The sequence below is a fragment of the Diuraphis noxia genome, unplaced genomic scaffold (genome assembly GCF_037042655.1).
Source record: "Diuraphis noxia isolate RWA-SAM2 unplaced genomic scaffold, SU_Dnox_SAM2 contig0005, whole genome shotgun sequence".
Classification (NCBI taxonomy): Eukaryota; Metazoa; Arthropoda; class Insecta; order Hemiptera; family Aphididae; genus Diuraphis; species Diuraphis noxia.
Window position 1 is genome coordinate 20,318,184 of NW_028301715.1, and position 23,615 is coordinate 20,341,798.

The 23,615-nt window shown below is 25.3% G+C and overlaps 1 protein-coding gene across 2 annotated transcripts in view; it reads right to left on the bottom strand.

Moving 5' to 3' along the window:
• LOC107166366 (uncharacterized) overlaps positions 1–22,096 on the bottom strand; it is a 102,947-nt gene extending 80,851 nt beyond the window's left edge. The window contains exons 1-2 of one of the 2 annotated variants that reach the window (XM_089228654.1): positions 21,921–22,096; positions 14,509–14,592 (exon numbers count right to left, since the gene is read on the bottom strand). In XM_089228654.1, the coding sequence (XP_089084780.1) occupies positions 14,509–14,591 (83 nt within the window). In that variant the 5' untranslated portion in view covers position 14,592; positions 21,921–22,096. The remainder of the gene's footprint in view (positions 1–14,508; positions 14,593–21,920) is intronic. The other variant, XM_089228657.1, reaches the window with a different exon arrangement.
• Between the last annotated feature and the right edge of the window lie 1,519 nt (positions 22,097–23,615).

Consider the following 23,615-nt stretch of genomic DNA (forward strand, 5'->3'; position numbering starts at 1 on the left):
GGAAACACACCTCAAAATACCTAATGATATTATTTTATTAGAACAAATATTTTGATTCGTTAATTCTTATATTGGTTATGTTTTAATATCAGGTTTGGACGATATAAGTTGTCAATTTTTTTTTCTTTGTTATTCAAAACATTTTGGCTAAATTGTAATACACGGTAGCCGGTAGCCTATTCTCTAGAGCTGATTTTATTTTTATAGAACTGATTACTAAATTGTACATGTATTTTGTGTTATATGAATGTGAGCGCGCGCGCGCACGCTCGAGTGTTTGCATGTGTATGTGTGTGTACGTGCATACTGCATGTGGGTCCATTAGTGACTCAACAGAAAATCAAAACAATCTTGTAGTAGAGTAGTTGCCGCCTTAGCGTGACCTTGGATGAACTTGGTCTACACGATCGCCCTGGCACGATCAGTAAGTGCGTTGATCCTTTTTCGAGACGTACGTCCTCATTTGAGGTCAGCACCAAAATTTCCTACACGTAATAATAATATAGGTGGTGTGTTTATACTACTACTACGGTCATAAATATAATATATAGTAAATAAGTACTGTATACATATTATAGCCAAAGAGAAAATGTTTAAGTAGAAAAATAGATGATATAGAAAACAAAAATACTGCGTGGGTCATGGAACGTGTATTCGTGCATAGGTTTTAATCTTGATCAACCATTATCGAAATAGAAATGAATCACAAAATAGAAAATATTATAGAATTCATTTTTAAGGTTCAAAAACTTATTGTAATATAATATTATATAGCATTTTAGATGTATTGGTAAACTTAATACTTATATATATTAAATTAATTTATATACCGAGTTTATATGCACCGCATATTATGTTTGATCTTACTAAATATCATTAATCATGTTGAATTTTGTTTAGAAAAACTGGTTTAAGTGTACAAAAATACACAAACTTTATTTCTGAAATCCATACTTAAGTAATGAGTTGAGGATGTTAGTGTGACAGTGTACTATATTTTGTTTTATCTCTCTCTGCAGACGTGCAGTAAAATTAGCGATTACCAGACTCAATCTTGTGTTATTATTTTAATGTTATAGTTAATTTATCTATTATCAAACTATCTAAGTTAAGAACATCACCAGAGTTTGTAGTTTTGTATATTGAATTTTTTTCAATATTTTAATTTTCATGCAAATCATATGTTTGTAAAATATTACAGTTTAAAAATGTTCATGTAAAGAAACGCCAACGTACAAATATAGCAGATAGTTGTCTTACTTAAAGTTTGTTAAAAAGCCAATTCACCAATCCCTCTATTGATATAAAAATTAAAAGCAAACAATACAAAATTAATTTTGATGAATGAAATTTTGCTATAATACGTTGTGCTTGAGTCAGAGAAATAATATTATTTACCACGCTTACATCCTCTTAAATTTAAAATCCATAGTTTATTATTATGAAATAATAATAGTAATAATATACCTAATATATAATATAAAATAATAGTTATAGAAAAAAAAAAAAAAACGGAAGTTTAAACACTTTAGATGTATGATTTAACAAACTTATTCACCGATATTCATACTTTACTAAATTAAAATTGCATAAATAAAATATTCATATTATATATTTATTAATGATTCAGTCATCGAAAATAGTGACCTAGCTAACATTTAAATTATGCAGTATATCTAACCTAACAACTTTTTCATATTGTACTGCAATGTTTCTTTAACACTATTCAGGTTTCATTCGATGATCTTCGATTATTGTGAACATCCAAATAATTGCTTTTTATGATGCAGTAATATTTTAACTCAAAGGAAAGTATTTTCGTTTTGAATATTCTTTGTATCGCATTGAATAAATATATACTTTTTAATAATATTTTGAAATTTTTGTCTTTTACGGAAATTTTTGATGATATTTTCTTAATTTTTTTTAGTTAAAAAAAATTCGAACCCTACTTATTAATAATTTTAATAATAAAAAATCTACGCTGTAAATACTTCTATAACTAATTTTTACGTGGCATACATTCTTAATATCTATGCGATAAAATAATTGTGTCATATTATGATTATACGAAACAGATTTGATGTGATATTATACAACTCATCAACTGCGAAAGACTACCAGATATTAAGTCTATGTTTGTAGTAACAATACAGGTACATGTGTTAAAAATAGATAGACAGCTGCAAAAATTGAGATGGTAGATAATAGTTGGTAGGTATAATGAACGTTATGTTCGAACAGTAAAACGGTATTTTACGAGATCGTTATAAGTGTTTGGCATCGGTGTTGGCGTTGCGTCCATAACGGCGGTGGATGGGAAATAGTTAATGTGTATATTATTGTACTAATAGGTATACAACGTATATTGACTTGGTGATAGGTATATGCAGTAATTTACACTTGGATTTCCGCAGTTATTTATTTAAGAAAGCATAATAATATAGTTTTACAGTTAACACGAGTATATAACATCAGTGTAGAATGTAGGTGCCATGTACAGTGTACACTCTACTTTTTGATGGAATTTTTCATATCACATCAACATAGACGGTAAAATAAAATATTTATATTTTATAATCAATTCAGTAAGCCATTTTTTATTTGAAAAACGAGTTATTTTTGTACAATTTAAAATAGATTATCTGATGACATTATAAAGTGAAATGCATATTATAAGCTATATTAGTAGTAGTAGGTATATATATGATAAACACACCGTGCTATGTTTAAAATTTGAGGCATATTTGCATATGCTGTTCCATAGTTTATGACATTTTATTGATAATACACTAAAAATTTAAAAAAAATTACCTTTTCATTTAAATGATCGCGTTCAAAAAATTACAACTATTATTGTATCTTAATTTGAGTTCCGTTAATAATTAATGTATAGGCCATACTTCATAAAATTCGAACAGTGCTAATATTAATAAGTACTTATTGTTATTTTTAGATTTAAATAATTACATAAAAAACACAGTTTTGAAGTTAATGTAATTTACCTAAAAGCTATATGTCCAGTTAAAAGGAGAGTCTTGAAAATGATAAGCAAAATATTATAATTTTAGTAATTTTAAAGACATACACTAGTGAAAGTATTTTTTCAACGGGTTTATATGAAGTAGTATTATAGAGGTTCAGCAACAGTTATTTTACCGAAATTGCGCCACTACCTTATGTGTTTTGTGCATTATAAAAGGGGGTCAACAATATATAAGATTTTCAATTATATAAGCAATTGTGTGAATCTATAATTGATGGCATTAAATTATAAACATTTTGATAATAATATGAAGATTTGTTTATTTTTATGTATATGGGTAGGTCAACAATTTTTTGTTTTATTGGCAAAGACTAAAGAGTAAAGACTTAAAGATAACTCACACGTCATGATAGTATAAACATTTCGCATATCATCGATATCTCAAATAATGATAACTGGTGTCACTAAGTTTTACTCATAGTATTATATTTTTATAACATATAATACGTATTGTTTTTTATTCATGGTACAGCTTCAATTGATAAGGTTATTACTCTATTAGTTTGTAACAAAATTAGTATTTAGTACATAGTAAAATGTGGTTATACAATAGGTTCTTAAATTAGATTATACATATCAATTTGTTTTAAAAATGTAATTATTTTGTTGGTGTTGTCAGAGGTAGGGCTGAGGGCTTTAAAGAGGTTGTCGGGCAATTTTAGATTTTTCTGGTATCTATATAGATACGGCAGTGGATAATGAGATGCTTGACTGTGAGAGGTTCTCCGCAAGTTAGGCACATTACAGGTTCTTCTCTGCGCATCAGATGTCCATGGGACATCTTTGAGTGACCTATACGCAGTCTACTGATAACTACTTCATCTTTACGGTTTGATGAATGGGGTTTAGGCCAGCATTCGGTAGTATTTTTTATTTCTCTTAATAATACGTATTGTGTACATGATATTTTTATAATAAATTAAAAATGTAAATTTTAATGTATGATTATATTTTATCTTTTATTATAAAACAGCAAGTAATAAAATGAAGACATTTTAGTCTGGTTTAAGCATACCATTATTAATTAATAATATATTCAGCTAATGTTGAAGATTTTAGATTCCAGAAATTATAGTTTTGGAACAAGAATATTATTTTGTTAGAAATTAAAATCATTTAAAATACATATTCATAAGGAATTAAGTTGTAATAGTTGTCTACATTATTATAAGTACTTACTATAATTATTCTAATTACTATATTATGTCAATATTATTAATACATTTTTTGAGTAATATTTCAAAATCTTTTTAGGAACCTAGTTTATGATAATTTATGGATAAAAAATAATGACTAGTTTTTATAGTAATTAAGGATTTTTTGTACTTATTATTCCAAGGCTTTTTGGTTTATGATGAATTTAGGATCATTCTAAATAAACAATAAAGAGATGAACTTTGAGTGTATATTACAGTTTAAATTCTGTATCATGATCTTTTATTATTAATATTATTATGAACATAATTTTCGTCATAGCCGTCGCTTCTCCATCATTTTTACTTATTATTCCCTTTTTTCTTCGCTTTTATCCATACCGCAACTGTTAAAGCCAACAGGCAACAACAAAACAATGTCAACGATCCGTGAGCTCCTCCCACCATAGCCCCACAGGCTAGCCATTCCAGAATCGATTTTTCTTGGTGTTTACCAAATACAATGCAGACAATATTGTGATTTTTATGTATGTAGAATGTAGATACATGTCCGTATATATTATATACGTATGATGGAATAAAATGTTTGAAAAACAAGTGACCAATGCTATTGTATTGGGTGAGAATAAAATTGTTAGCATCTTTCTAATTAAAAAAACGATAATTCATTACATAAAGGTTAAGAAATTATGTTCTATGGATCGATTGAAAGAGTATATCTTGGAATGTATCACATACTTTAATAATACCATAGTATTATAGTATTAGTAAATAGCAAGCTTGTAACAACATTTTATATTAATTCGAAATAACTAATCTATGAAAAATTTTAGGAGGGGTATAGATTTTTCTAATTTATTAAACTCTTATTTTATGAGACAAGCACATTTTGTAGTTTCTGAAAATTTTAGAAATATTTCTTGAAAGTATAACTTTACTCATACTCTGCAGTGCATAAAAATTATTAATTTGAACTTCATATTAGTTTTTGAGATTTTATTAATAAAACTTCTTGTGTATTTCAAAGTTAATAAATACTAACTAAGATTATTTTAAATGAGTACAGTAGAAAAATTAAGAATAAAAATAAATACTGTATATTATTAATTTAGATAAATATGCTAATATATGTTGGTAAGTCCATTTGTATGGTTTATTGAACATTGAACATAGCTATCAAACATTTTATTTTATAGAGAAAGGTTAAGTTAATAATAGTTTTGTTTAAATGCAATGAAGCAGCATCATAATACTATAATATATTATCGTACTTACATATTAAATATCTGAACAGCAATCATACTTGAGAATGTCTTATACATTCTCTATATGTATAGAGTATTGGGAACACAACTATTCTGTTTACCATTCAATAGTAAACGTATTTCAATATATTATGTCCTTAATTTCTAATATTATTATAAAAACTATCTGAATAGTGTGTATACTCTGAAATGGATAAATTATATTTTAAAACAGAAATAAAATGTATGCTTAAGTGTTAAGTCATTTTTCATTTTCATTATATTATTTAGAATTTATTCAATCATGTAAAAATTTAAAAGTTTAAATATTACACATTTATTTAAAAAGCAGCTATTATATTCTTATTTATATTTATATGTTATTTATTAATTTATTTTAACAATGATGATTATTAATTGATATTGCTTTTGAATATTTATGATTGATTCAAAAAGTAATCATAGTTTATTGTAATTTGTTATAGGCAGCCGCGACTAAAAAATTGTTTAAGTCAGGGGCGTCATTTGGGGGGGTGCAGGGTGTACATTTGCACCAACATTTTTTATAAACGCCTTCTTTGGCCTGCCAACAATAAATATAAGCGCTTATGTACTTAAGTGTTATATATTAATATATTATATATATTTTATATTTTTTCAGTATTTAAAAAATAATAATAAATATTATAGGTACTAATGGGTTTTATTTCCAAAAATGATCGATGTGGTTGTATGGTTATATCATAGACATAATATAAAATAATAATAATATAATTACCTATGTCTAAGGGTTATATATATTTTTTATTCTCTACCATGATATTATTACCATCGAATATATAAATATCTGTGGGTATAATATTATGCTGATATAGATTTCTTATCACGCTCCGGTATCTCCCTACTCGTTATAATAAGAAAACAACATGACATATAATTCCCATCAAAAGGGAAAAAATTGTCTAAAAATAGAACACCACAGAATATTATTTGTTTACAGTTTTAACCTTGTCACTTACTTTCTACGGTAGAAATGGTATTCTACAGTAGAAATTCTACCGAATTTCCTTTTGCAAAATCCTTGATTCTTAAAAAAAATATAACCAATTTGAATTTAAATGACATTATTTCCTGTTTAAAAGATTTTCCAGTTGCTTTTTCAGAAACATTAAAAATAATATCTTTAGTTTTAACTTTACCTATAAGTACGGCTTCTAATGAAAGATTTTTTTCTTCACTTAAGAGAGTCAAGTCTTATATTAGATCAACCATGGGAGATGAGCGCTTAAGTGACTTATTAGTGGTTAGTGTGGAGAAAGAAGAGGCCAATAAAATTAATCTAAATGATGCTGTAGATTCATTTTCAAAGTTGAAAAATCGAAGATATCCACTAATGTAATATAATATGTATTAAGTAATTATTACTTTATGATAATAAATGTTTTTATTTGTGTAACTAAATGATTTGTTATTAAATTAAATTTAAGTTGTTAAATTAAAATTAGATGTGGAAAAATTTAGAAATATGAATTAAGTATATTGTGCCATTTTGAACAAGGTTTAGCTATATTATTTATTTTGAGTGTGCAGGGAGAAAAAATGTATAGGTTAGGTTCGATTAAGTACTATTAAGGTGCTTTATATCCATAAATTTGCTTACCAAATACAACTGGCATCCACAACATAATATAAACTTATTAAAAGTACCTACACATAGTTCTTCAAAAATAGTAATAATATTGTGATGTTTTCATACTAATATAAGTGATGTATTAAATACATTTTACAAATATTCTACAGTTTTTGTCCCCACTAGACCCCCCCCCCCCCCCAAAAAAAAAAAAGTTTTCTATGTGGCCTGGTAACAATTTGAATGGCCTGCAAACATTTTCGCACCAACAAAAAAAAAGTTGAAATGACGCCCCTGGTTTAAGTGTATATATATATATATATATTTAAGAATTTCTACAGACACATCTTTGTTGGCAAAGTTGTTTTGTGTTTATTAGTAATAATTACACACGATCAAGGAAAAATACTAAACCAATACTAAGAATAAATGAGTGGGTGAATATTGAATAGGTTGTGCTATTTTTTATTTAAGATGAAAGAATCCATTTACTCGAAACTAGTGGATTGTGATTTTATTTGCCCACGCTAATTGAAGTATATATTGGATATTATAATATTATTTCGTATAGTCGCAAAGAGTTAAAAAATATCTAAATATCTAAAAAATACCTAATATTTAATTCGTTTACCACGGATAAAATAATTTCATTAGGTATACATATATTTTAGTTATTATAAAGATTTTGCTTAATTTTTAATATAGAAAAATAATCTATTTATATTACATACTATAGTATGTATCTGAACTTCTATATCATATTTTACAATAATATAGACAAATTATTTTAATATCATTGAATAACAATAAACTATTATAAAAGAATAGGAAGTTCTGGTATTTCACAAAATAATAAAATAAACACTAATTAAATAGTAGTATGTAAAATTTCAAAGATAATATTATTTTAAACTGTTTTTGTGTAAAAAATCGCTGATAAAATGGAAATAGAATCGATTAATCCGAACCTAACTGCATAGAGGAAACGGATGTTATAACAAGGTTAATGGGTCACTCCCCTCTTATGATAAGGCAAAGGGTATATGTGTGAAATATTCGAGAAGGTTGTATGATAATCAAGATTATACATAATACCTATGTACCTACAACGGTAAACTCAACCGGTTTAGTGAATGGCTTCATGCTGATTTTTTTTACGTCAGTACAACGATTGAATATATTTTGAAAATGAAATAAAACATTGATTGTCATTAGTTAGCAACCACAACACATATTATACAATATCGATGACCAATTATTGTCTTTTTTTATTGAATTTATTCCATTGTTTTTTTTTTCATTTGACATGTTTCTTCTATTCGGTTTCCAAATCTATACTACCTACTAATACAATATAATTAAACTTCTCAATTAAAATCCTTTCACTATATTTAATTGAAATTTACAACTGTTTGAATATACAGCTAATACGGAGCTGGTGCATTCATTTTCTAATAAAATATCAGTCTTTTAAGTTTTTTTTATAAAAATTAAAAGCCATTAACTAATTCTTACAATTTTAGAGTCAGGAAAACAATCATTTTTATAATGAAATAAATAATTATGGTCAACCGACATATGACTGTGGTTAGGAGGACGTATTACTGGCACGTGATGTTTCCGTCAAAACATATCAAATTTTACTTTAAGATGAATCCATTTAAGTCTGTTATTTATAGTATTGTAGTGAATTGATATTATATTTTCAAGTTTGAAGGTAAAAATAGTATCTAAAACATAGAAACAATTTATAATTTCAAAATAGTTTATTACGATATTATAATATTAGGTAATATTAAACAATGTTGCTCCCAGGATGTTGTTAGGTGATTATTTGTTATTGTTATACTTATTATATATTATTATACTGTTATAAAATGCATTTACATAATAACAAAATCATAATATTAAGCACCTATATATTAATTGAGGTATACATAAGTTATTTAAATATACATTAAATATTATATAGTATTAGCACCTATGTAATACTTAATATTATATAACATTTATAATAAGCAAAAACTAGTGCAGAATAAATAGGAACCTGATGTTCGTTTCGCTTCGCTTATACGTATAGGCGCAAGATAGAGGTTTTTGTTATGTTAGTAAATAATCGTTCAAATGATTCTGAGCAGAGCTAAGCATATGCTAATATTTCTTTAAAAGATTTTGTAAGTTTTTTTTCTTCCGTACGATATTTAAATCGGTTATTTATAATAAAAACAATAATACCTTACCCTGGTGGCCTGTTGCGTTACTTTTCAAGTTGCAACAATATAATATAATATAGTATGATACCAAATACTTACGTGTAAATTAAATTGTTTACGTATTTATATTAGTTTTCAATTGTGCTAGTTTATAAAATATTCTAACTTGAAGCAAAAATCTGATTCAATTAAGGGTAATCTCTGATATAATTAGTACTTTTTTTTTATTACCAACAGAATTTTACCCTCGGCGACGCCATTGGGATACACGGATTATTGTTAACATCGAGTATTTATTTATGAAGGTATTATGACTACGAATTAGCTAATTAGTACTATTATAATCTAAATTAGATACTTTTATAAAAAATAGTAAAATATTTATTTTATGCAACAGTTTTTTTTCTATGATTCTGATTAACAATATTAATTGCTATAGGTACTAGAATTATTTTTTTAAACGTCTGTTTATTTCCAATTATGTTTTTTCATAATAGGTCAAGTTCAAAAATATACGCACAATATTTTTTTTAAATTTTAAGTCAAATTTTGACGAAATTATAATTATGTTCAAATAAAAAGACCATTTATCTTCAAACTCTTGTTGTTTTGTTGTGATTAAAAATGTTTATTATCATTATTATTATTGTAACCCATAAGGAGATTATACACAATTAAATTCACAAAATATTTAAAATAATTTTAAGTTATTTAAATCACTCTATAATATACCAGTACAACACTAACTTCTATAAAATTATTATGTCAATATATTTTAGATTTAGAAATTACTAAAAATAATTTTGATTTATTAATATAAATCATCTTTAGAAATTTAGCCTGAAGCACAAGCCCTATTATCTTCGCTTTGAATAGTTTTTTGTATACATTGATTCTACTACAGTCACCTATTCAATGAGTAATGGCGAGGTATGGTACAGTAGATACACTCTAACCATACCATACAGCAGAACTGAGTTCCCACTTTTTTTTGTCTACTAGTTGTTTAAGTTATTTAATACTATAAATATTGAATATTAGTTTTTAACATGATTAAAGATGTTATACTAAGATACATTAAATATATCTTTAATTGTGGTTTTTACTAAACTCCTTTATTATTTACGTAACGTTCTGTAATGTATTTTGTGTATCAACATACGTGTATGTTGTGTTGCAATCTAGTGCCTTGTAATCGCATAATACTAATATTATAGACTGTAATAATCTGTAATATAGACACTATATTATAAAGAATATTATACAAAATATAATATAAATTCAACTATTCGACAATCCAACTTAATATTTTTAATCGCAAGAACCTTATAATTTGAATGATTACGTTATAATAATATTATAGTATTTTGTTTTATTTTTATTCGAAAATATATGCTGTAAAATTAAAAATATGATAGTTTTATTTATTAGATTATTAGATTAAGGCAAGTTTCTAAGGAGTTAAAAATAGGCAATTTTCACATTGCTTGCATGAGGGTCTTATAAATGTATGTGTAGTAATTGATCATGTGTGTGACTGTGTATATAAGTAATAGAATAGCGTTCCTACATGAACATGTACTAGTCACCACCTCGGTGTTGCACGCGTAAACGGTAAATAATGCATGCTTATTTGCATGTACTGCCTAATAATGCGATATTATTTCTGAAAATCTATCTAATTATCCATAATGTCTTTAAAATTAGTCAGTCCATATTTTAAGATTTCTGATTTAAATTCTTAATAATCAACTTTTGAAAATTTGGAAATTTCAATATATCCAAACTTAAGTTATATATTTTATTTTGGTGAAGGGGAGGAGGTAAAATTAGGAAAAGTAGGATGGCCGATCTCAAGCAGACAAAGTACAAAAACTCAAATCAATTTTAAATAAAACCACAAAGGATTGGTATGCTTTGGATAAATAACTGTGTCTAATATCCATCCCCCCCCAATAATATTTACACATAATAAAGTTAGATTATTAAAGATAATATTAATAAAACTTGATTTTGAAATAACCCATTGAGTATTATATCATATTAAATACATTAGTTATTATGTAATACATTCAATAATGTTAATCCATGTAATAAAAAAAAAAAGTGCAGAATTCACAGACTGAGTGTTGGATACTCTTCTCTCTTTTATCACTTTGTGAAGGATAATAGCCAGAGTGATGGGAATTAGTGTGGTTTCAATAACCTCGACAACTTTTTTTTATGAAATCAAATTGAAATAATTTTTTTTGGTTTTTAAAATTTAAAATTATTTTTTTTAGCAAAAATGTGTTTCTTAAAAAAAAAAATAAGAATATTACTATAGTGCAGTCATATACTTCATTATTTACTAATGAAAAACATTATTTGTATTTTATTATATTCAATTCTTACCAGCAAATCTGGTTTTTGTGTAGGTCGGGTACTTATAATCTATAGGCATATTGTTAAGTATTAATAAGAAGTCACTATAGAAGACTACCTTGATCATATAATTTATTGAAAATTATAACTATGGCTATAACACATATCATTATCATAGTTAATTTATACTAATTTACTGTTACAACATTTTTTTATCAATATTTTTATAAATAAATAACTAATACCTACACCTATTAAATTATCATAAATTATTAATTTATTAATATATATTATTATATATTACAATTAGAATACTAGAGCTTGGTTGATAAATTATTGCTTAATTATATTTTTTTTTAACATGATTTTGTAATATTAGATTGTATTATACATTTATTTTGAGCATTCATCTGTAGTAATTCAAACAAAATGTCATGCCAGTTCCATCTAAAGATTTTAAACAAATTAAGAAGTTTGAGACTAATATTGTTGTAATTTAAAGTAACTTTTGATAAATTGTACAAAAACACGAATAAACACTCAACCATTTTTAGTTTAACAGAGTTTAGCTAATTCCGTTTTTATTTTTCACTGCTTGAAACAGTTTTCAAATATAAGATAGTAATACCTTTGCTGTGTGAAAAATGGGATTGAACGCGGATTTGAATGCGTTATAAACATTTTCTGCCGGACAATTTTGAATTTATTATTTGGATAAACTAACAATTAAATTAAATTGTTGAACGTGTTTTAACACGTTGATGGATGTTGTTTGATCAAACAATACAACTGGATAGTACATAAATAATGATTAATATGGATAAACGCATACGCTGTACATCATCATTTTGTTACATCTATGAATTGATATTCAATTGAGTAAAAATAATATACATATAAATTTTCTATGAATACAGCCCAAAATGACGTATGAATCTATATTTTATTTAGTCTAAATTATTTTAGAAAATTGAAATTGGATTTGATGTTCACGTGAAATAAGGTTCTAGTATTCTAATATACACTTTCACTTTATCAATATTCAATAATGAATGTGATCAAAATGATTACTGTTATACAACCAGTTAAGTAAATGGGCTATCCATTTTTATAAATATGAATACTTATACAATGAAAGTTATAGTAAAAATATTCGTGGTGAACGTTAAAACTTGCGGTACACCACAATGGTTGTTATGGAAAAAAATACTTGTTAGGTATAACTATAGAAGCGGATAACAAGTACTTACCTACCTGTATATTGTTCAGAAATTTCTTGGGAAAATGTATGTACTATATATTATACATTGTTGTGATTGCATAGTGCATGTTTTATAAAATAGACATAAAGTTGAGCACGAACCATATTTATGATTCAAAAAAATTTCATCGGATTTGTCACAACCAGTGGCGCCGAACCCTATATTAAGGTCGGGCCATGGCCCGACATATTTCGAAAATTTAAGATAGGGCCGCTTCACATTGACCATTTTCCTCTCCACGGTATGCCATTTTTTCCGATATTAAGATGTTGGGCCTCTTGAAATATTTTTCGCCCTATTAGATTTTTAGGACTTCGGCGCCACTGGTCACAACAAATAGGTGAATGTAGATGCATAGGTAGAAATGCATGGCTTTTAAAAATATAGTAGAAGTCCCTACTTGATTCTATTTTCAATAAATATCGCATAACTGACTTTTACATGATATAATGACGAATACGTTGTTATCAACTAGATATTATGTGAATTGTGTTTATAATTTAATTAAAATACTATGTTAATTATCATTATAAGGATTATGTGGCTTGTGGCCATATGGGTCATGAAGTACTTTGTAGATTTTTATAAACTACAATAAATACATCCCCCAAAAAGTATAATATTATTCGATAAAATAAAAACCAATAGAGTTGTACTAATTTAATTTTAAAACTAACGTATTTGTTGTTAATGGTATCAAAATAATAAATACAAAATACTAACTTAGTTAATCAAAAAAGAATTACAATTATTTATATAGAGCTATAAAGTACAACTTTTACTTCTTGATTAGTGATTATTGTGTCCAGTTAATGTGTAGGTTATGTATCATATTATACTAAACAAAAGGATAACAAATATTTTAAATGAAAATCTTGTTTTAAAATATAAACCTTTTCTTTTTTAAATAATATGTTATAAAACGTTAATTATTTTTTGTAGAACTTTTACTATAGAATGTAATATCTACAATCATAAATTTAAAAAGAGAATTTTGTGGCAATTGTCTTATATTAGTATAAAATATTATAAACAGACACATGTATATTAGAAGTTTATTAACTAAGAAATTAAAAAAAATTTTTTGTAAAAACATAATGTGAAACACCTAATGTTTGTAAATAATATAAACTCAAATATAATCAAAATGTTATAACTTATAAATAATCTATAACATCTATAATGTATCGAAATATCGAATCATGGATTATTATGCTGAACTTTTTGGCATAACAAAATTTAATCAAAAATCAGATATTTGTAAAACGTTATACAAATAACAATAATTGTCATTATTTAATTCCTACAAAAGATTTCTGATGAGGTTTAATCAAACAATTTGATTTTAAATCTTATATGTAAACCTGTTATCAACTTTCATCCAAAATTTACCTTTACAATGGTAATACTTATTACTTATTATAAATATATAGTATCTATTATTTAAAATTAAATGTAACGCTGAAATTACTAAATTTGATTAATAAAGGACTTTTTTTAATGAACTATTAAGTATTTTCCTATTTTATATCTTAAATGCTAAATACAATTGATTATACATTTGAAAATATAAAATACAAATATGAAAAACTTACGCCTTTGAATGTTTGATGTTTTCGGTCGTTTCTGGAGACCATACTTGGTGATTACGACGTAATTTCAAGCAAAGTACATTCATCCTAAAAATTAATAATATTTACCATTTTCATGATGTAATTTATTTCGTTGCTTAAGAAAAATTTATCATATTATACTAAATAGTAAATATTGTTCTGAAATTTGAATCAAATAAATAAGTTTTTAAACATGCAAATTTTCAACTATAAAATTATGTATTTAATTATTTTAAGTAAATTTAGTAAACTATATTATTATTTTCAATGACTAAAAAAGAGAAAATTGTTTACACTGGTTTTTTTTTTTGTTAATTTTTGGCTGTTTGATAACATAATGATATTATACTTTTCATGTGCGTAATATTAGACCAAAACGCACTAGTTGTGTTTTTTGATTTTGATACATTCTTTATAATAATTTTTTTTTTATTCGTTTCAGAATTTTAGCATAAAATGCATAAAATAATAAGTTGCTTGATGAACTAATTTACACACTTCTTTCAACTTACTTCTACTTACACAGATTTTCATAGTTTTCAGAATTATTTTCTGTTACATATATTTTGGCAAGTCTTTGATTAAATATTGTTACTTTGGATATGCTTAAGTACTTGCTAATTTTATGGGAAAAATATTCTAGATTTAATTCAATATTTTTTTGGTAACATAATTAATTCTCTAACTATAGTAGGTTTCAAAGTATAATAAAACTCACAGTTCAATGACTTGTAATGGATATCATAAATTCATAACTATATCTATGTTTGACGATTATTTTATTACTCGAAGCTTAATATTAAGTTTTCTTATTAACAGACTAGGCATTTACTGCAACTTTATAAGTTGTTAATTAGTAAGTAATTAAATTTGGTTCAGAATCAGTTCAATACATTTTCAACCAAATTAAGGTAGTTGTGTTAATTGTTGTCTTTTTTCTTATTCTATAAACGAATTTATCAATAAAAAAGTAATGTTTAGGTACTTATAATTATTTACTATTCTAAATTATCGATTTCACATAATATAGAAGTATAGAATGTATATGCACTGAACATATCTACGTAATTATTTGGACGGTCTCTGTGCAAAAGGGCACAAGTCAAAAAACACTACTTTTCGGGAGACACAAAATACAAAAAACATTATTTTATAATTTAATTAGATAATCTAATACGTTTATTGTTTAGAAAACGGCAGTGTATTATTATAATATAATATATATATATAATAATAATAATTATTATATATATAATATAAATTTAATAATAATAATTCATTGGCCATGGCAGTGTATAGATACGGTTGAGGATAAGTGCCCCCCCCCATATTTTGGGAAAGTACCTAGCCATGATATTCCCCCTGCGTTCGTATATACATATATAATGTTTGACCTATGTATGTACATAAGTTGCCTATATATCATGCCGTTTGATATATAACATATATGATTTCCCCCCCCCCCCCTGTCGTCGTAGACGTAGACGTCGGAAATATAAATGTATATTTATATTTCGGTCAATATAAAATAATATAATATAACATTATGGTCTTCATCAACTCGAAAAAATCGTCGAATCCCGGAGATCTTTCCCTAATTGAACTTTGGTCCAGTGTTGTAAACGAATAAAAGGGTTCGCTAGTGCGTCCTTCAGTCGTTTTTCCTTCTTGTCCACTATCGTCGTCGCTGTCGCCGAACTCTTTTTCTGCGTCGTCGATTCCGTAGCATTCGTTTGGTTTTCTTGGTGCAACGTAACTCTAAATTCTGTTGTGCTTGTGTCGAATTCCTTTTTATACCGACTTTGGCCGTAAGAGTGGACGAAGTTTGATCCATAGTCAGAGCTTTCTCGGTTTGTTCGAGAAAATCCGCTAGCGCCGTCGATGGTTTGAATATTTATGAACATTCCAAATCGTCGACAAAACAGCCTTATATAGAGATCTATATTAATATTATAGAAATATTGAATAATAATAATAATCAATCATCAATGCTAGTGTTATTATAACTATATTTACACATGACTACTATTTTCAATTCAGACTTACTTGGCTAGTTCGTCCTGAATAATATTTATATTATAGTAATATTTATTAATACATTTTTGTAATCTGTTGTCATAATATCGTCCATCACTGTCGCTGTCTCCGGTATACATTTCATCCACTTGATTGGGTGCAAATATTATTATAATATATAATATAATATAATATTAAGAATATATAAATATATAAATTATATATAATAATAATAAATAATAATATATGTTATTATATTAAATATACATTTATATTTCCGACGTCTACGTCTACGACGACAGGGGGGGCACTCATCCTTAACCGTATCTATACACTGCCATGGCCAATGAATTATTATTATTATATATATAGTATATTATAATAATTATATATTTATAGAGACCGTCCATTTCAACTAGTAAATTTCCTTGAATTTTTTTCATATTAGGTACCTATATACGTTTTTTGAATAAGGATATTAGAAAATAATTAAATATTAAAATGAAATCATATTGCTTTATATTTAATTCCTAAATATTCTTTATAATAATATTTCTGAAATTAATGAATTTAGTTTTGAAATATTTTGCGTGTGTATTAATTAATCTCCAGTTGTTTGGTATCAATATTCAATATCAAGTTGATGAAATCAATAAGATGAAATCGATACAAAGGCATAATATACCTACGCGGGTATTAAAATATTACTGTCTTACAAAGTAATACAAACTTCTAATAAAATGATATAGTAATTTGAAATTGGTATAGCATAAAATTATAAATTCAGTTTATCAGAAAATATGATATTTTTAATTATAGAATGCTTGACTTATTATTCATGAGTCATATTTCCAGACAATGATTTTCTATTTTTACGCGTCAAATTTATAGTTATTAGTGCAATACCTATAATTATTACAAATTAATTTAATTGGCATATAATTATTCAAGTGTTTACTGTCAATTTGTTTTTTGTTCATTGGTTATATTGCTTAAAATTTTTAAAATTTTTATATTGATGATAATATATTATATTGAAAATATATTTAAATGCACAGAAAAGCTAATCGAAAAATACGCATCTTATACATACACTGAACAAATTTTAATATAACAATATGTAATGCATAATAATTAGGTGTCTTTATGGCTATATTATATGGTGATCGCTGTGTTTATTTATAATCCGTGTGTTTGCATGATGTTCAGCTTATTTTTTGAAGTATAAATGCTAATGTATTGTGTAATACCAATATCGACTGTTTTTATAATTAATCAAAATTATACATAGCCATGTGTTGTTATATTGTCCTAAGAATACTAAAGTAGTATTGTTTTCACTATTGATTTCTGTTTTGAAACTGACATTACGTGTATTTTTTTATTAATGATGTTAGAAATTTTGTCGAATCTACTGTATACATCAATAATAAATTAGTAGGTCCCCCTACTATACAATCATTGGATTATATTATGTGACATACTTGAATTAAAATATAAAGACAATTTTTCATTTTATATGTGAAAAGAATAAATATATACAGGAGGTAGTATAAAAATAATGTCCAATATATATATATATATATATATATATAAATTTAATGGTATTAAACAAACAATGAGAACGACGTCTACCCTCGTGGTCTCAGAATAATATTATATTATATTATCTCCATCCTATAAACGCACAAATGACAAATTTACATCCAACAAAACCAATTTCGAGTTGTTAGTTTTAATATTTAAGCAAATTTACTGAATATAAAACTTAAAAAACAAACATACACTGTTCGTTTTTTGATTTTCATACGATACTTATTGAATTTTTTAAGCAAATTATGAATATTTAAAATATCGTTTAACACCGACGGTACAAACACAGGCAATGGTCTTTCTTTTAAACTGATAATAGGTTAATTAACTCTAATATTGAAGCTAACAACACAAAATTGGTTCTGCTGATCTTGAATTGTATACCTACCTGCGTTACTAAGATGGCGATAACAAATTTGGTTATGACGTCCACTGAATGCAAATGGTCAAAGGATCATTCTATCGGTGACACTTCATGGTCAATATTTTTATATGGAATTCAGAACATAATATCTAATATAATGCGTATTTAAAACTGTTATTCATTAATACATAAGTTTATAGTATTGTGTAAAATAATCAATCGAAAATTTTTTTTTTTAAATTCAAATTTTCATAGAAACTATACTTGGATTTATCAAACATAATCGTACTCTAAATTTGTAATACATATGGTGAGGATTGTTATCCATTGTTATGTTTTTTGTAGTGTTATTAAAAAATGCCGATAATCATGTTCATATATGATATATAGATCGCAGGATCACTTCATAATGTTACAAAATGTCACCTATTTTTTTTTTAATTTTTGCTCATTTTAATATTTTTAACATAGATAAACTAAAAAATGTTCATTGAATGTCGAGTAAGTTTCGCTTACGAAAGTAGTGTAAAAAGCTAGATATTACGTCATATTATATATCACCACAGAACTTTGCTAAAATGCTATAAAAATTAAAGAAATTATTTGAAAATATGGTCCTTAAAAATTTAAAGCACAATTAAAAATTTTGAAAATCAAAATTTTTATATATTCATTATTGTATGAAAAAATGGAGCGGGAATGCTCTGTAAATCACATTGTATATAGCATAGTATATACTATATACAATCAAAGTCTATATTATCTATATCTTGATGTAAACTAGGTAGGTACATTTAAAATAAAAATTAATCATAATAACCATAATATTATTTATAGATATAATTTTAATTTTAAATATAGTTTAGAGATTTACCTAGAATAGTATATAATATGCATATAAATATATTAGGATTTAATTTGGTATTTAATAAAACTTTTTAGTTTGTATGTAATTCCTACTTTAGATTAATCCTAAAAATGCTGGAAAAATATTCAAGGGAATTAGTATTACTTACATATTTATACTGAGGTTATGTAGTTTAATAGGTAGTGCACCTTGTTATGTGTCAAATTTTATCATGTGAAACTTATTATTTAGAGAAAAATGTGATTTAATGAGCTGATTTTATCAGTTAAGTTATCTATGATAGAATCAAATTATTAAATTTATTTTCTAAGGAACTTTCCTGAATATTTATTAATAGAAATTGATTATTTTTTATTGTATGTCATTATAATTTATAAAGTCTATTATTTTTTCATCGAGAGATTCCTTGTTTTCCTGGTTGGAATATTATAGTATTATGTCAATGATTTTTTGGTTATCTAATAATTTGTATAGAAAAGTAAAAAAAAGTATTACAATTCTAATAATATTACATTGCAACGTTTTATTCTGTACATTAAAATCGTTTTCATGTATTTAATTTACTTTAAGTACGATAATATTTATAATTTATAAGTTAAAATTATAAAATAAAAAATTGATAGTGAATACACATATTTTGTTTTATTACTATTTATTAATATATATATATATATATATATGTATATATTATATATTCATGATTTAATTCATAACTTTTATAAAAATATTTTTCGTAACGATTTTAGATACGTATTCTTATATGTATATATTTACGGCAAATGTACTATAAAAAAAAGTGTAAGTAATTTTTTTTAAATGTTTATGTATTTTTAAGTAATACTTATTTATGGAAATTGCACTTTAGTGTTTAAATGGTATTTTGTATTTTTGAGGTCATTGTTGTAATGTTGTGTAGTCGGAGTATGCAATAAATGGGCTCTTAAGCCTTTTTATATAATTTCACAAAGGGTACTTATTATAAATATATTGGATCTTTTCAATAAACCATGAAAATCAAATTGTATTAGTATAAAATCTTATTTTTTTTGTATTATAGTACCTATATTTTATATTATTAGTAAAAGCACGAGTATTAAATTAATTGTCATTATATGATGCATAAAATAATAAATCATTATTCATCTGATATTAGATGTTATATATATACCTATAACTAATATTGTTACAAGTTTGATTAATTGTATTTACTAAATTTATACTATATTTACTTATACCTATACTACGTTATTGGTATTTGGGATCCTGCTATACCTATATACAAATTAACATTTTATTGTTCATTTCAATATTAAACTTATGTTTTATAAATTGATTTTGTGATTTTATCCATGGTAGATATTTTTGTCAAAAGTGTATATTTGAATATTGAACGTTTGTATTTTTATTGTTATTATTTTTTTTTATCTATCGCCAAGTATTCATCACATGAGCATGAGATCATGGGTTACACGAATGAAATAGAAAAACCTGTAGAACCAGTACTTGTATCCCGTTCGACGCTTATCGTTTAATTATCTCCGATATAGTTTTTTTTTCTTCAAAATGCCAGCCATGTTGTAATTCGTTCCCTAGGGCTGAATTCTCGTAATACAATGTTATCGGTCGTTAAATAATGGTATGCAAGAATATATGCACTATGTTATAATATTATTAGGTATTTTACTATTTTGTTTTGGATTGGAAGTTTGGTTAGGTTCCTACTGAAATATTTTAACTATCAGCTTTATATTCGAATTTTTAGTGTACGAGTCTTTTAATTTTGTTTGCAATTCAAAATAAATAAAAAATTCTTCATATCATTTTTGTGAATGCTCAAAGATTTAAATATTTTGACCTTTACTATACTTTCATAGGTATATAGTAAAAAGAAACTCTGCACACTATATGCTTATAATTCATTAAAATTTGTATAGGACTATTCATATTTAAAGAATTATTATTTTACGGTTTTATATTTTACATCTTATATTTTTACTTTTGTTTTATCATCAAATTATTTTTATTTTTATTTATTGAATTAATTTTGATGTTATGACTACTAATAGGTCACAATAATTGTGTTTATTTAACTATTTTGAATTAACTATAATATACATTTTTTCTTTTATTAGTCAATCATTAACTACATAGGTTATTAGTTTTAACAAGAGTATTATATTTTTATATTATAATATATTATTGTAAAATAATTTTTTTTTTTAGGTACAAAATTATTTTCTGATAGTTTGAAAATGGACCAATTGCTTCGTACAGGTTATCCATAATATATTATAGTTATTATATTATGGTTGATAATTACCTAAATAATCATTTATTTTAATTTTTGAAGCACTTAAATATTATTAGAAGTAACATTACAATTTACAACCTAACTGCCAATTAAAATACTAAGTTCATGAACTTCTTAAAGGAAATTGAATTACATAACCTAATTTAAGCAAAACCTGTACTGTTAACTATATTTAAATACAATGAGAATGAATGGCAAAGTATCAGATAAAAAAAACATGTAGAGATTTTTGAATTACTTACTTGGCAAGTGCAATGGAGTTATTTTGGTGTCGTCAAATCAGTTATGTCACAGGTGTATTGCCCATGAATTATCACGAAATATTATTTTAATAATAATAATAATCCGAACAAATATACACGAAACTGCACTCATACATGCACACACACTTGCACGCGTCGATCCGACGTTAAACGACAACGGAGGTCGACAGCGATAGAAAGAACACAGTGTCCGAGTGTCCGGTCATACACTCGTTGCAATATAAAGTTGATTGATTGTAATGTAGAGGAGAGTACTACTACAGCGCCTGAAACTAGGTTGCGTTTTACTCAAGGTGCACAATATTTTATAAGCAAACACAATAATATATTGTTTTATTTATTTGGTGTAACGCATGCCTACATAAATTGAATATTGAATATTCCTATGTGTTGTGATTTAATCTCATCTATTATTATCGTGACTTGTTTATAGTTTTGAGGATGTAGAGTATACTAGGTACCAATTAATTATCAAAATATAGAACCACATTCAATCATATTCTAGTAGAATTAATAAGCATTTTTCAAATTTGAAAATCATCTAATCATCTAAGCCAATATGAAATCAGATAGTAAATAATAATGATACAAGTAACCCGTTAGTCAAGCTTTAATTCTGTATGGTAGTCTTAATCATTCTACTTAATTGTAGAGATGTATGAAACGATGATAGTACTATACAACACGTCTTGTTTTATAATACGCTTTGAACCGACAATATTGTATCGATATTCCAAAATTTAGATGTTTGATTGATATTAGACGCTTTGCTGAATAGCATTATCTCGTGATTGAGTAGACCAGTATCATGGATGTAACAGATTTTAATTTTATAAAAAACGATTCTGAGCAGAGGCGGAATATTACCTACTATTATTTTTATGTTAATATTTTGGTAGGTTCTAGCCATTTTTACCACGTACCATAGAACGGTGCGAATCAGTTAATGGAAAAAATAGCGTAAAATTAGTCACAATACATTACAAATTTCATTGTGTATCGGTGTTTCTATAGAAAACAATAAATATTTATATTTGGAATAGTGGCATGTTTCATGTTTTTTAAATTACAATATTTTTAACTATAACAAAATAATCGTTTATAGATAAATCATTATTTTATATTTATATATAGTTATTATAAAATATTGACAAAATTTATATAATTCAAATGTCCATAACAATTATGAATTAATGCAGCTTCGCTAATCATTTTTTTTCAATTCAATAATAATAACTTTCAAAAAACTTTGTATTAAAATGTCAAGGATTAAACGATTTAGCAGTGTTTATAAAATGAAGAATAGATAATAAATAGGTATATGTATAAGAATTTTTTGTGATCTTGACGAATTTCAAAAATAAAAATAATATCATTTAATGTTATAGACAAGGTTACTTATAAAAAGAAATTTTAAATTAAATTAAATTTATGGAGGTACATTTAATACATTTACCATTATTTATATTTGTATTACAATAACATAGCAAAAAGTATGTTTTCGAAAATGATGTTCAATACATTTTTCCATTTTTAAGTTATTTTAGATTCTGAGTCAATTTGTTGGTTTTTCTATGATGATAATATTTTTTTGTCTGAAGGCAAATTTTAAAATAGAAAAATGCTTTAATCTTCGATATTGAGAATTATTTTTGTTATAAAATTGTATTTAAT